Source organism: Pseudomassariella vexata (genome assembly GCF_002105095.1).
Source record: "Pseudomassariella vexata strain CBS 129021 chromosome Unknown BCR38scaffold_2, whole genome shotgun sequence".
In the NCBI taxonomy this organism is placed as follows: domain Eukaryota; kingdom Fungi; phylum Ascomycota; class Sordariomycetes; order Amphisphaeriales; family Pseudomassariaceae; genus Pseudomassariella; species Pseudomassariella vexata.
The window spans coordinates 1,307,405-1,319,935 of NW_024467957.1; the positions used below are offsets into that span (position 1 = coordinate 1,307,405).

The window sequence follows — 12,531 nt, forward strand, 5'->3', positions numbered from 1 at the left end:
TAATATATGAATACCCTGCCTGAGAAGATGCCTGTGTAGTGAAATAGGGCGATTATTCGCACCACACCGAAGCAACTGCTGGGAATAAATGTTGAGTGAACTCTGAAATAGGCGACACCTCAAGCAGGTATCCATCAACATGCATAAGACGGTCAACCCGTATTCAAGGTGCCCAATACAGATAGGAATCCCCTCTACTTGCTATCAAGAGGAAGGGGGCTTGTCCGGTTGCATCGGTGGGCATCCTCCAGACAATCGTATTGCCGATCAACCCATTAAGTGGGCATTGCATAGTGTACATAAAAGAAGAAGATTTGAGACGAAACCACAAGTACAACTCGATTTGGTCTCATTGAATAGCGATCACGGCTTCAGGAGGATTTGTTGGCAGTATTTGATACCACCCTTGCACCTTCCGAACTTTGAAGCTTGGACCTTCCGGGAAAGAACTAGACTAGATCGACTATGCAGACCCGGAGTGAACCCCTGGCGGCACGCAAAGAAAAGCGTGCTGAGTGCACGGGCCTTTGCAAACATCGAAATCCATAACCAGATGGCCGTGTTTTATTATGGGCGAACCGCAGCTGAATTTCGACCTCGATAAACATTGAATCAGTCAGAACCAATTTCCTATTTTAATTCGAGGTAGCCGCACGCGAATAATCCACTTTGAGCCTAGCGCCTCCTGAAGACCGCACAATCAGCCAGCAGCCCCCGCGACTCCCCGCGACTCGCATTTAAACCCACTGTCACCTCCCCCCAACCATCGCTTTTTCCTTTATTCTTTTCCCAGTTAATCGCCAATCATTCACACTCTGCATTGCCTATTTCAGCATCGCGGCGTCAACATTTCCATCAAATCCAACACCAAACCACATCTCAATCATCACTTACACTTCTCAAAATGACTGGACGTAAGTTGCTACCTCTTATTTGTCACCTTGATCACGCTGTCGCGTTGTTTGCGGTCTCGCCGGCAACTGAAAGGCAAGGCTTGCACGTTGACGGTTTCATTCTACCGCCGACGCGTCTTGCCTTCCAATCGACGCGATAGACGCGCCGACAGCCTCGAGAACATACACACTCTAATCAACGGAAGCATCTCGCTGACACCCCATCTCACAGGCGGCAAGGGCGGCAAGGGCCTCGGCAAGGGCGGCGCCAAGCGTCACCGCAAGATTCTTCGTGACAACATCCAGGGTATCACTAAGCCCGCTATTCGACGTCTTGCTCGTCGTGGTGGTGTGAAGCGTATTTCTGCCAGTAAGTTACACGCTAACCGTTGCCTCAGTTTGGACATGTTATCTAACCTGCTCCATAGTGATCTACGAAGAGACCCGTGGTGTCCTCAAGTCCTTCCTCGAGGGCGTCATCCGTGACGCCGTCACCTACACCGAGCACGCCAAGCGCAAGACTGTTACGTCTCTTGACGTCGTCTACGCCTTGAAGCGCCAGGGACGCACCCTTTACGGTTTCGGTGGTTAAAAATCCTCTTCCCTATCTTGATGGACTGGAAGCGGTACGTGTTGAATTTGGATTCAGCACTTGTGATTTTATGGATGGCATGAGATACATTCCAACATTGGCGTTCTGGTACTGGAGGTTTACGGCTCATGGTCTTGCGAATGAATTTTGAAGGGGCACCGTCTGATGGAACAGGCGATGGCCTAAATGAAGCTATACATGCTGAATATACCTGCGCATTGCAATCATGCTTTGACGCTACGAATCGATTTGATTTTTCTGCTCATGCACTTGTGATAAGATGACATTGCCAATGCCCAAAAGCAAGCGTCTGCGGGCCTCGTAGTTCATGTTGGCAATTCACGCGTCCTGTCGATAGAACTTGCTAGTGGACTCGAGATGTATTTTCGACACTGAACCACAATGGTATCTACAGTACTCCAGACGCCTTTTCCCGTTTTACTTCATGACATGATATCCACCCCTCTTATCCATCTTGTCGCCTTGGCTCAGAGGTATTTCCTCCCAGCCGCAGCGACCCTCTGCCTGAACGTCGGACTGCTCACCTCCATGTTGACGCGGTAGAAGGGGCTCATGATGGTCTTGACCCAGTTCTCGTATACTTCAATGAAGAAACTCTTGATGGCCTCCTCGGTCTGGGGACTCGTCGGGTTCGCGGCAATGGAGGTGGAGCTCCGGGACGAGGCGGTCGACACGGGTGTCGTGGGCTGGTGCAGCAAAAGGAACTTGATGTTGCCGCCCGTGATGAAGCAGGATACGTAGTTGTTGAAGAACTTGTCGATGCACTTGAGATACCTGGGGTCGTGGTTAGCCTCGTTCGTAGTATAGCACGCACGGCGTGGTCCACCACATTGACCGGAGGCCGGCAGCATAGTAGCGATCCGGATCAGATAGTGGTGATTGAACTTGATGCGCATGGCAAAAGCCTGACTAACTGTGCCAGACACCGGGACCGAGAGAGGGAGACGAACATTTGCCCTGTGCCCCATTGCACCTCCTCGACGATATCTAGACTGCTGTGCACGATAAACTGGTTCATGTGCCGCGCCTGTTCGCTGAACCGCGACATGCCGTCGCCGCCCTGCTTGGACGAGCCGAATTCATGCTCGAAGAGCGGGTTGTCTTGCGTGCCGACGATGGCAAAGTAGTAGGACATTGTTGCTGCACTATTATCTGTCGATCATTGGTCGTACTTCGTAGAGTTGGTGAGATTCCGGAGTCTGAAATGCATCTCTTGACCTCAGCGCTGTAGATTATGAGAAAGGCTACCCTGGAGCTGCATGTCGGGAGCGGAAGAGAGTGAGCTGTTTCGGCTCAATCGGTGGTGGGCTCGTGCATTGGACGGATGGGCGGGCTGCAGTTGACTGATCTTCAAAAAGTTGCTGAAGGGCGGCGTCATTAAGCGTCATCCGCCGACAGCAAAACCAGACACGATGTTCGGGTTCGGCGCATTCAGGGCTACGAGTCCATTATCAGGCGGTCTTCTTTGGTGTGTAAATCTTCATATTTGCTATAACCAAGATGCTCCGTCACCAATCAATCGCGCGCTTCGCATTCAAAATAGAACTGATCCCCCCATAGGAAGATCCCCTGGCGCCTCTCCCGATTCCAGAAAGCACGGCAACGCAAGCGTCTGCGCGCCGTCGACTCGGTCGTCGCCACCCTTGATTCCGCCTTGAAGAAGCAGGGCCAATCGCTCAGGTCGCTGGAGGTCTGGAAGGAGGAAATGCCTACCGAGGCCGAGATGCTGCCCAAGGACAAGTACACCATATTCGACAGGAAAGAGAAGAGGTACAGGAAGGGCATTCACAGTATGTCCAGCCATGAAGTCGTCCCATTGGGGCTAGAAGGGTGCCTTATCTCTAACATGCGTTGCAGAACTACCCAAGTGGACGAGAGTATCACAACGACTGAACCCGCCTGGTTACTAGAGCTGGAGAGAGGAGATGGGATTGATCGCTCTGCTGTATGGAAGTCGAAGGCTGGAGCCTTCGTCGCACACAGACAGACAGACAGACAGACAGGTGGCGTTTGGTCACGGTCAGGATTGTACTATATTGTCACGCTATGCTGGAGCTGCAGAACATGCTCCTCTGTATACGAACGAACATACATTGAACGAACACTTGGTCTCTTGACTGAACCAGGTTGAAGCGAGAGGATGCCTTACTGGCTTGACTTGAATGATTGCCATCGAAAAAGTATTCCATCACCTTGAACACTGCTTAAGCTCAGCAGTTGACCGACCCAGCACGTCTGCTCACGCCGGTCTACCCAGATGCTGCCCACGTATATAATGTCACCGTCAAAAGGTGGCGGTTCATGCCATCCTAGGGTATCTCCTATCATACAGTCCCCCCCAATCGCTGCCTATCTCAGCCGTCCGTAGTCATCTTCCATCTGTTGGTCGCGGTCACGATGTCTATCAACCTCGCGCATACGCTCTGACTGAATTGCTCTCCCCAGTCCACCACGGCCTTCATCGAAGTCATCTCGGTACTCATCGCGCACTTGTCCACCAGACTTGCCACGCCCGTACTGCCGACCCTCCTCGAAACCCGGGTCCAGATCAGTTCGGATGACACGCTCGTCCAGCTTTGTTCCTCCGATGTACTTCATACAGTCGAGGGCATCCTGGTGTGTGTAGTACTCAACAAAGCAAAACCCGCAAGGCGTCTTGTTGAAACGGTCCAGGCCCATGATCAGACGTTTGATCTCGCCACACTTGGAGAAGAGTTCGTAGACTTGCTCTTCGGTTGTGTAGAAAGAGCTTTTCGGAGCAATTAGGCTTGGGACCACAGACGAAGGAGGCGAAAGGAGTATGAGCTCACAGATTGCCGACGTAGAGAGTGGCTGCATGTGCCAGGGGATCCTCAGGAGCCTGCTCTTCGGGCTTATCTTCCTTCATCTCAGCGTCCCCGTCACGGTCGTCTCTTCCACGATCATTGCGTCTCCGATTCTTGTTCTGATCAGTGTGTTAGTGTCAAAGTCGTAGCTCATGACAAGATGCCTCAGTCTGAGATGAGACAGATTGGCCGTACTTACCCTGCTTTGGTAGTAGGCACTGGGCCTGTCCAGCCGCTCTACGGTGTTTCGGAAATCTGGTCGCATGTTGACACAGGCTTCCTTTGTCAAGATGGGGGGATTGCAAACGATGTCGAATGAAGGGACGTCTGTATCCTATTTTATAATGCGAGTGGTCACAGTGCTAAGTGAAACCGGGGGCTCTAAGGCTGTGAAGCTTGGGCCACTCGAGCTTCGCAGCTTCTCAACGCATGCAGGTGGTCGCGCCGGACCTTGCAGGGATCCAAGCATCTTCGCGCAGGGTACTTGTACTTAGTCACTCGAAATGCCTAAAAATTCCCCGGATGCGGTTGGCAGGGTGTCAAGAATCCAAAGATCTTCCCAACCTCATTCAACCCATCCACAACAAGCAGCAACCCCACGAACCAGAAGCGATTGCCGACTTGTAAAAGACGACTGGCCTGCCCTTCATTACTCCACGCAAACATGCACTCTTATTGAAAGTCACCCTGCCAGCCGACAATGCCCAAAATCAAGAGCTACACTCCTGCCTGGCTCTCTCAGCCGTCCCCGGGACACCGACTCTTTGCGCCGTCAAGCGAACAGCCCAGGAGCTCCCTCGCCTCCGCTTCAGTTCCTAGACTGGCTCCCCGGCGGACGATAGCCCGGTCTGGTTCCCAAATATTTGTCGCAGTTGGGAAGGAAGTGCGATGGGCCGACCTGATCGAATTAAAAGAGATATGGCACGCAAGATCAGCCCGAGGAGGGTCAGGCTCGCGGTTGAACCGTGAGGATTCTGGCGGCCCGGAAGAGGAAGAACTGCTAAGAGCCGCGGCGCAAGATGGTTATGCGGGCTTTCGCGTGAGTGTACTCCCTCGTCTGTTGACTCAAGTGTCCAGTACTAAGATGCTACGCAGACAATCAAGATTCCTGTTGGCTCCGACATACAGCAGCTCATCATCTCACCATATGCAGAATATCTGGCAGTCTTGACCACACACACTATTCGCATCTGTGCTGTTCCCGATCTATCCTATCTGACAATGCCGAGTAACGATGTCATCAAACCAAAGTCATGGACACTCGGCCCAACAACACACGTGGTTAACCAATCCCCCATTGCGTCGGCATTGTGGCATCCTTTAGGAGTTCACGGCACTGCTCTCGTAACGGTCACTACTGATGCTGTGGTGCGGGTCTGGGAACTATCACCGACTGATCGCTGGTCTTTCGACTCTCCCACGCTCACCATCGACCTCAAAAAGCTTGCTGATGGCACCTCCCTGGATCAGAATTTTAGTGCCACCACAGATACCCGCAAAGGGTTCTCCCCAGACTCATTTGAAATGGATGTTGCATCAGCATGCTTCGCTGCTCGGGGGTCTGGAGGATGGTCTCCGATGACCCTGTGGGTGGCTATGCGAGAAGGAGACGTATACGCCTTGTGTCCCCTGCTTCCCACCCGTTGGGCGCCTCCGTCCACTTTAATTCCGTCGCTTTCGGTTGCCATTGTTGGAAATTTGGCTGCGATCGAAGATGACCCAGAGGTCTCTCAACATGCGAAGTTGCTAGCACAGCAGCAACTGGATTGGATGTCCGACTTAGACAATCAAGAACCTACAGAAATTAAACACGCCCCAGGGGAGATGCCTACTGAAATCTACACTCGACCTGCGAGACCAGGAGTCATTCCCAAACTTCAAGGACCCTTCGAGCTTGATTTGAGCGTCGATTCTCAAGTGGATTCAGATCTAGAATTGTCTGATATTTTCGTCATCGGCCAGAAAGTAGACCTCAATGAGCTGATGATGGGCGAAGACGAGGAAGTGGAGGTTGATGATAGTGACCGCGAGGGTCTTTCACTCAATGTTGTCTGCTTGCTTGCCTCGAGCGGTCAGCTACGGATTTGTTTAGACTCCGACGGGGTGCAGGCCCAATGGTTACCACCTCGAAACAGGTCAAAAGTCAAGAACCCCTTGACAGAAGACGCTGAAACGCCTTCGTTATTGACCTTTCAAACTCTTGATATTCTGGGCAATCTGGAAACGACAGAGGGTGGATGGCCGATGTTTAGTCTCGACATCACATCACGCTATGCTTTCTTTGTCACCAATTTCTCCAGCATTACATATGTGTCACTTTCTCCTTGGGTATTCAGGCTCGAAAGTGAACTTCTGGGGGACTCTGAAGCGGGCTCGGATTTTCGAATTGATCTGCTCGTGGGTGGCCAGAGCTCAACCAGAGAGAGACTATATACAAGCCCGGTTCAAGGCAGCACCGCTCCCCCTCTGACTGCCTCGGTCGCTATTCGGGATCCCGATATTGGCTACTTCTTGCTGTCCGCAACACCCTTCGAGCCGGTTGCTATAGTGTTTGAAGCGCCGGAAAATGACTTCCAGCCGCTCCTCACTTCTGCTTCGCCCGGCTTCAATGTTGATATAGACGTCAAGCCCCTAGACTTCTACGAACCCCGGCCGATTTTCCAACCATCGCATGCATTCGAAGAGAGCTCGGCGCTGCCCAGCCTGTTGGGTCGACTCCGCACAAGTCGGCACAAGGCCATTGTGGACCAGGAAGTGCGCCTGTCGCCCGTCACGTTGCAGGTATTCACGGATGCCCACAAGGTTCTCAGTGAGGAGACGTATCGACTTGGGGAGGCCGCGTCTGAACTCTTCCGACGCCTGCAGACGTTGCAAGCTGAGCTCAAGCAACAAATCACCAAGGCGGGCGAAGTTCGAGCGCGAGTGGACGCCATCACTGGAGACGATCAAAACGAAGGCATGGAAACAGAGACAACCAACGCCGCGCTCGAGAGGCGTCTGCGTAGCGCCAGAGAGAGAAGCAAGGCTATCAGTGGGAGACTGGAGAGAATGCGTAGGACGATCCACAAGGCAACAAGTCGTGAATTGAGCGACAAGGAAAGAGCATGGATCAAGGAGGTCAACGCCCTGGACGCCAGTATCCGTGGATCTACGTCCTCGGCATCAGATGGCCGGGCCCGCTTGAAACAGCTAGGCAAGAGATACGACGAGGCTAAGGCACTCATAGATGAGCTTGCGTCACAGGCTGAGAATCTGACCAAGCCGGCGACAGGTGATGGAGAGGAGGACAATGTGTCTGCCTCACCTGATCTTCGCATACCCTCCGAACTCAGAAAGGCAAAGATCAATCAGGTGAGAGGGCTGCTGGAACGTGAGACAACCTTGGTAGATGCTGTGAAATCCAGACTCGAGCGATTATCAGTTGATGGATAGGGAGGCCGGCTCGGCGAACAACACAACGTCAGGACCCATTGGCCAGGCCGAAGACATTCACCTAGTTGGCCTTGTATACAGCAGATTAATGAGACTCGTGTTCGAGATACGCACATGGATGAGCCTCGCAGATGAGGCGTTCTAGGCTGTCAAAATTTATACCGGTGTCCGGATGCCGTTGGACGAGGCCGACAGCTGTGGCCGTTATCGAACTGTCGTTGGTTCAAAATTGTATCGTACGTCCTAACAATCATGCGATGGGACCAGCTTGTCGGCACCACAACTTTTAGATATTGTGCTACGGTGTGTGTCGATCCCTTCTACAAAATTGCTTGAATGCTGTGCTATGGTTGGGCATCATTGTCGCGATCGCCGCCTTGGGGCTGTCAGGCTGTCGAGGTTCAATAACCTCAGAAGATACTATTCTGAACGGTTTGCCGATATCGCCTTCCGTTCTCCGCAATATTTCGGGCAACAACTGTCGATATGATAGGCAAAGCGCTCTGACGACGTGTACGTCAAGTTTCGGTGAGATGAGAAGAATCAGGTCTGCTCCTGCACTGGAGGCTAAAGAACGAGTATTTAATTGACAGACCTGCCCACGCAAAAGCTCTCATATAAGTCGACGCCGATTGAGCAACCTTCTGTCTGGACAACCGTCTTTGTGCTCTGTGGCCCATGGAGCACTGGAACGCTGTGCAACTGGTCTGCAGAAATCTGGCCTAGGCGAGGTTCTCGTTCCCGGTATTGCTCGGCCTACCATGGCGCCCAGCCGCGTTCGCCTCGTTCCAAACTGCAAGGCGTCTATGTTGGCTGGATTTTGCCAGCCCCCCCTCGTTCTGGAACTCTCCCAGCAACTCAAACTTCCGAAGAGGGTCTCGACTTAGTCAACATTTCGACGATCATTTACAACACAACTGCACAAAATAATGTAGGTGGCATCGTGCCTCGTCACCGTTACGATGATCATCTATAATACAGCTTCACAAAAATTATGTCGGTGGTATCGTGACTCATCACCATTACGATTAATGTCTAAGATACTACGTCGCACCCTGTCGCACAGCATAGGTCAAGAACCTAGATGCCTGTGTTCAAGGTGAAAGATGATACCCCTATCTATTCTATCGATCGGTTGGGTTCGACTAGAGCCAGGTCGGTCTCTGGACTACTACGCCGTACCGCATGGCCATCGTAGTAAAAACAACACAGCATTCCGACGAAGACACGATGAAACCTTCCTCACAGATTATGATCACATTTACGATTGAACAATACGATGCAGGCATGCTGAAAATTCAACAGAACATGTTATGTCACCTGCGGTGCTCTTGCGTTGGTTCGGTATGACAGCCGTTGCCACACGGTCAATCCATGGCAAGCGGTCTCAGGCGGCGCCACAGCAGGCTCGTATTATTACTTCTTTATTCGACATATTGAGCTCTCGGCTGAGATGCTGGACATGGCACGCGGATTCTGTGATACCCAGTTTACCCCAATGGCTATCCGTTAGGGCCCTTTGTCTTGCTATCGGAACACTAGTAGGATTAGAACTACAGATCCTAGAAAAAGAAGGCCTTGCTTTTGTCCGCCTCACTCGAAAGAACCTCGGGGGGTGGGGGAGAAGGGATGAGGGGGGCGCGGGATTTGCGGTACGCGCATCTGCATATAAGCTGCATCTGATTCGCGAATGGATTGTATCTTTTACGAGGAATATTCCTATTCCATGTTGCTTCGTCTCGACGAACCTTTCCCTTTCTCCTTATCACCTCACTGTGAGAGGAGATGCACAATGGCTCCCTTCGTCGAGAAGACGTTGTCAGTAATATTTGATTACAGGGGTCAGCTCATAGGTAAGTTAGCGACAAGGCATTCTCGACACCCGATTGTGGCCAATTGGTTTCTAACTTAAACGCAGAAAACTGCGAGTTCATTTCGAGTGAAGATGACTACGTTTCACTCATCACGATCAAAGAGCCGTCCGGGAAGTGGAAAGCCGTGGTGATCCGGTCAAACGACGACTCTCGCGAAGCGCTGCTCGCTGCCGGTCCTTGCGAAACGGTTCAGAATGCCATTGAAACCCTACACGAGAAATCGTGCGAAGCCGTCCACCTGTACATAAAGGCCAATGGCTACTCTCAGCCTCGAGACCTCAAAAAGGTTGAATTGGAAGACGACGACGACGCAGACTCGGTGGTGTCGGGCCACTCTCGTGGCTCTGAGAGTATCGCCCTGTCAATATGGGACAGTTCAGATGAGGAAGTCGAGTTGACGCCAGCCTCGTCGTCCAAGGACAAGATCTCAGCTCCCAAGGCTAGCACAAATTCGCGCAAAAGCCGCAAGGGCAAGGCCAAGTCATCCGATGCAAAGGGTGACGATTCTGAAGATGAGCCCCGAAATCCCAAGCTCATCAGTCCCCTGATGCGGCCGCCAGGCTCCCGTTGTGCACCCCCTCCTCCCCCTGGATGGACCGGCGGCGTCCCTCCCCCACCCCCATGCTATCGCGGTCCTGGCGGTGTCCCGTCGCAGCCCCCTAGCTTCCAAGTTATGCCTCCTCCCCAACATCTGCACCAAATTCATCAGCAGGCACCACTCCCACACCCAGGCTTCAGTGGTCCAGGCGGCCCCCAACCGCAACAGCAGCAACAACAACATCAACCTCCCCCGGGTCCCCGCCCCTTGCCCCCAGGGTCTGGCAGTCCCCGCATCTTCGACGTCCGTCTGACCATCAAATGGCTACACCACTCGGAACAACGCATTTTCGAGTCCTCCCGCGCCAGTGTCCGCGCCCTGCAGGACACGGCGCTGAGCTACGTGCGCTCGCACACATCCTCTTTCGACAACATCACGCCCCACGATCAGGCGCCCGCCAAGCTGTGGAACCTCCGGGCCGTGGTCAAGAAGGCCTTCTTCGGCAACGAGGCTTACGACATGACTACATATCGCGGAGATGATCTATCTAAGCTGTTCAATGTCGTTAGTGCCAATGATATCCCGCAATTTGATATCGAAGTCGACTATGTCCGTCTGCAGATGCAACCCCCTATGCCGCCTGGTCGGGTTGCGCCCCCTCCCCTTGGCCCTGGCCCAATGGCCGTTCCTGGTGTAGTTGAGAATGTAGATTAGGGGGAACGGTGGCGTTATAGGCGGGGTCTCCCATCCATCCTTCCTCACGCCCAAATCCTGCGAGGCTTGTGGTGGGCACTGTGTCAACGCCCGTCTCGTGAGGCAATAGATTTTATTGTTCGCTCCAAAACGCACCTCGAGTAAACCGACCTTACGGGATCGCCTTTTCGGCGGTAAGGACATATCGGGTTTGCAACGAATCTCGACTGTCCAATGGATTTCGACCCCGTCGTAGTACGACCGGTGTGTTCGGATACCGAATATTCGGCGGGCATGTGGGATGCAGCTTACTTCCCATGTGTGTGTGGAGAGAGTTTTTGGTGATTTTATTGCATGGGCAGATCCTTACCATCTTACGTAGGATGGACTGGTCTGGAACGAGGCGGACGGGGCAAAGTCAGCGGGCATCTTTGATGTGGGCAAGGGAGGGAGGGAGCGATGGGTGGTCTTGAGCATTGCTATATTCGCATACTAACTAAATTGCTATTAGACTGGCTGACTGATAACCTTTTCAAATTTCCTCACGAAAGCACCTGTCGTTACATTGGAAGATTTCCTGCAGGCGGGTCGGGTTCTCTATTTTAGTTTCCTTTTCTTGATTTACGAAGTCTATTCTCTGTAGTCAATACAATCTGAGTCTTCCTTGGGACGTGTCATCTGGTTTCTGCAAGCTGCTTGTCTTCCCAGGAAAACCCCCATTCCTCGCCATGCACTATCCAATTGGATTGGGTTAGAATGGATGGATTCTCTTCACGATGAACTTGGGAGCAATCTGCATTTTCTATTCTGGTATCACATACGAAACTCTCGTCGTTCATCCCAAGCAGGCCACGTATCAAGCATGTCTGTGTTCGTCATTCCATATTCAGATGCAACCATGTTTTCTTGTTCTTCCTACAACTTGAAGTTGGTAGAGCCACTACCAAGGAGTGGGCTCAATAAAAAACGGGGTTTCCCAGAAGAACGGGTTAGCTATTGTTGTACAGAAATGAGGTGGGTTGCGTACTCTTCTCATTGTGCGGCCGTAGTATCTCCTTTGGGCAAAGATACTGGTTTCGTATGTACTTCACAACAGACAGGGAATCAAAAGTATGCGACCTCAAGTACGAAGCCTCATTCTAATGTATCGCAATTTGTCATGGAAAAGAAATGAGATTGTGCTGAGTTAGCCTACTTCCCTGTTCTGGCAAGTCGAGGAACGGCGCTTGTTTCCAGCCACTCGGCGGTCAGAGGATGCGTTATTTTCTCACGCTTCCTGCGACGACAATCATCGACCGGAGAGCGTAGGTGAGAAACGGTCTGATGACCATTAAACGGCTTTCGCCCCCGGCATATCGAAGGCTTGCAAAAGTCACGCATCGCTGTGGTGGTGGTAGCAGGACTTGTGGAGGCCGTCTATTCCGGTGCCTGTCGAACTGCCTATCGGTATATCGCCCGTTTTGTAAGCAGATATCACAGCGCTCGTCGAGATGTCAAGTTGATCGAAATATGCCCCGAAATTGGTAGCTGCGGGTGTTGAGCTGCCGGCACCCTTGAAACAGTCCATGATCCATGTGCCAAAACTACCTGAACCACTTGAAATGGCCCACCGTTCTGCAGTATAGGATCCGGTGCCATTGTGCCATGTGAGCATCGCCTCCAA

The 12,531-nt window shown here is 52.3% G+C and overlaps 7 protein-coding genes across 7 annotated transcripts; 5 read left to right on the plus strand and 2 right to left on the minus strand.

The window, feature by feature from the left end:
* The first annotated feature begins 1 nt into the window (after position 1).
* BCR38DRAFT_94269 (uncharacterized protein) lies at positions 2 to 923 on the plus strand. The gene has a single exon (XM_040865789.1). It carries the CDS (start codon positions 140 to 142, stop codon positions 602 to 604), a length of 465 nt encoding a protein of 154 aa, XP_040719810.1. The 5' UTR covers positions 2 to 139; the 3' UTR covers positions 605 to 923.
* A 225-nt stretch (positions 924 to 1,148) lies between these two features.
* Positions 1,149 to 1,485, plus strand: BCR38DRAFT_333869 (histone-fold-containing protein; the record flags this gene model as incomplete). Its single annotated transcript, XM_040855267.1, has 2 exons — positions 1,149 to 1,263; positions 1,322 to 1,485. Coding segments are annotated over 2 exons (279 nt in total), but the record flags the coding sequence as incomplete, so codon positions are not given.
* A 488-nt stretch (positions 1,486 to 1,973) lies between these two features.
* Positions 1,974 to 2,641, minus strand: BCR38DRAFT_333859 (Sedlin; the record flags this gene model as incomplete). Its single annotated transcript, XM_040855265.1, has 2 exons — positions 1,974 to 2,280; positions 2,457 to 2,641. The coding sequence occupies 2 exons, from the start codon at positions 2,639 to 2,641 to the stop codon at positions 1,974 to 1,976; spliced, it is 492 nt and encodes a 163-aa protein (XP_040719812.1).
* A 277-nt stretch (positions 2,642 to 2,918) lies between these two features.
* On the plus strand, positions 2,919 to 3,416 carry BCR38DRAFT_481025 (ribosomal protein subunit L31; the record flags this gene model as incomplete). The annotated part of the gene is made up of 3 exons (XM_040863333.1): positions 2,919 to 2,974; positions 3,067 to 3,296; positions 3,364 to 3,416. 3 exons carry the CDS (start codon positions 2,919 to 2,921, stop codon positions 3,414 to 3,416), a joined length of 339 nt encoding a protein of 112 aa, XP_040719813.1.
* A 330-nt stretch (positions 3,417 to 3,746) lies between these two features.
* On the minus strand, positions 3,747 to 4,767 carry BCR38DRAFT_94323 (nuclear cap-binding protein subunit 2). Its single transcript, XM_040865791.1, has 3 exons — positions 4,531 to 4,767; positions 4,317 to 4,450; positions 3,747 to 4,255 (listed from the first exon to the last, which is right to left on the minus strand). The coding sequence occupies exons 1-3, from the start codon at positions 4,594 to 4,596 to the stop codon at positions 3,856 to 3,858; spliced, it is 600 nt and encodes a 199-aa protein (XP_040719814.1). The 5' UTR covers positions 4,597 to 4,767; the 3' UTR covers positions 3,747 to 3,855.
* Positions 4,768 to 5,031: 264 nt separating this feature from the next.
* On the plus strand, positions 5,032 to 7,763 carry BCR38DRAFT_332450 (nuclear pore complex protein An-Nup82; the record flags this gene model as incomplete). Its single annotated transcript, XM_040855146.1, has 2 exons — positions 5,032 to 5,370; positions 5,427 to 7,763. 2 exons carry the CDS (start codon positions 5,032 to 5,034, stop codon positions 7,761 to 7,763), a joined length of 2,676 nt encoding a protein of 891 aa, XP_040719815.1.
* A 1,792-nt stretch (positions 7,764 to 9,555) lies between these two features.
* On the plus strand, positions 9,556 to 10,889 carry BCR38DRAFT_481028 (uncharacterized protein; the record flags this gene model as incomplete). Its single annotated transcript, XM_040863334.1, has 2 exons — positions 9,556 to 9,616; positions 9,682 to 10,889. The coding sequence occupies 2 exons, from the start codon at positions 9,556 to 9,558 to the stop codon at positions 10,887 to 10,889; spliced, it is 1,269 nt and encodes a 422-aa protein (XP_040719816.1).
* Positions 10,890 to 12,531: the final 1,642 nt, after the last annotated feature.

Excerpts from the sequence above, each read along its gene's own strand:
- BCR38DRAFT_94269 (XM_040865789.1), top strand. The coding sequence starts at position 140 with ATGCATAAGACGGTCAACCCGTATTCAAGGTGCCCAATACAGATAGGA.
- BCR38DRAFT_94323 (XM_040865791.1), bottom strand. The coding sequence starts at position 4,596 with ATGCGACCAGATTTCCGAAACACCGTAGAGCGGCTGGACAGGCCCAGT. Across the intron at positions 4,451-4,530 it reads GTGCCTACTACCAAAGCAGG|AACAAGAATCGGAGACGCAA; the intron begins GTAAGTACGGCC and ends CACACTGATCAG. Across the intron at positions 4,256-4,316 it reads ACTCTCTACGTCGGCAATCT|CTCTTTCTACACAACCGAAG; the intron begins GTGAGCTCATAC and ends TGCTCCGAAAAG.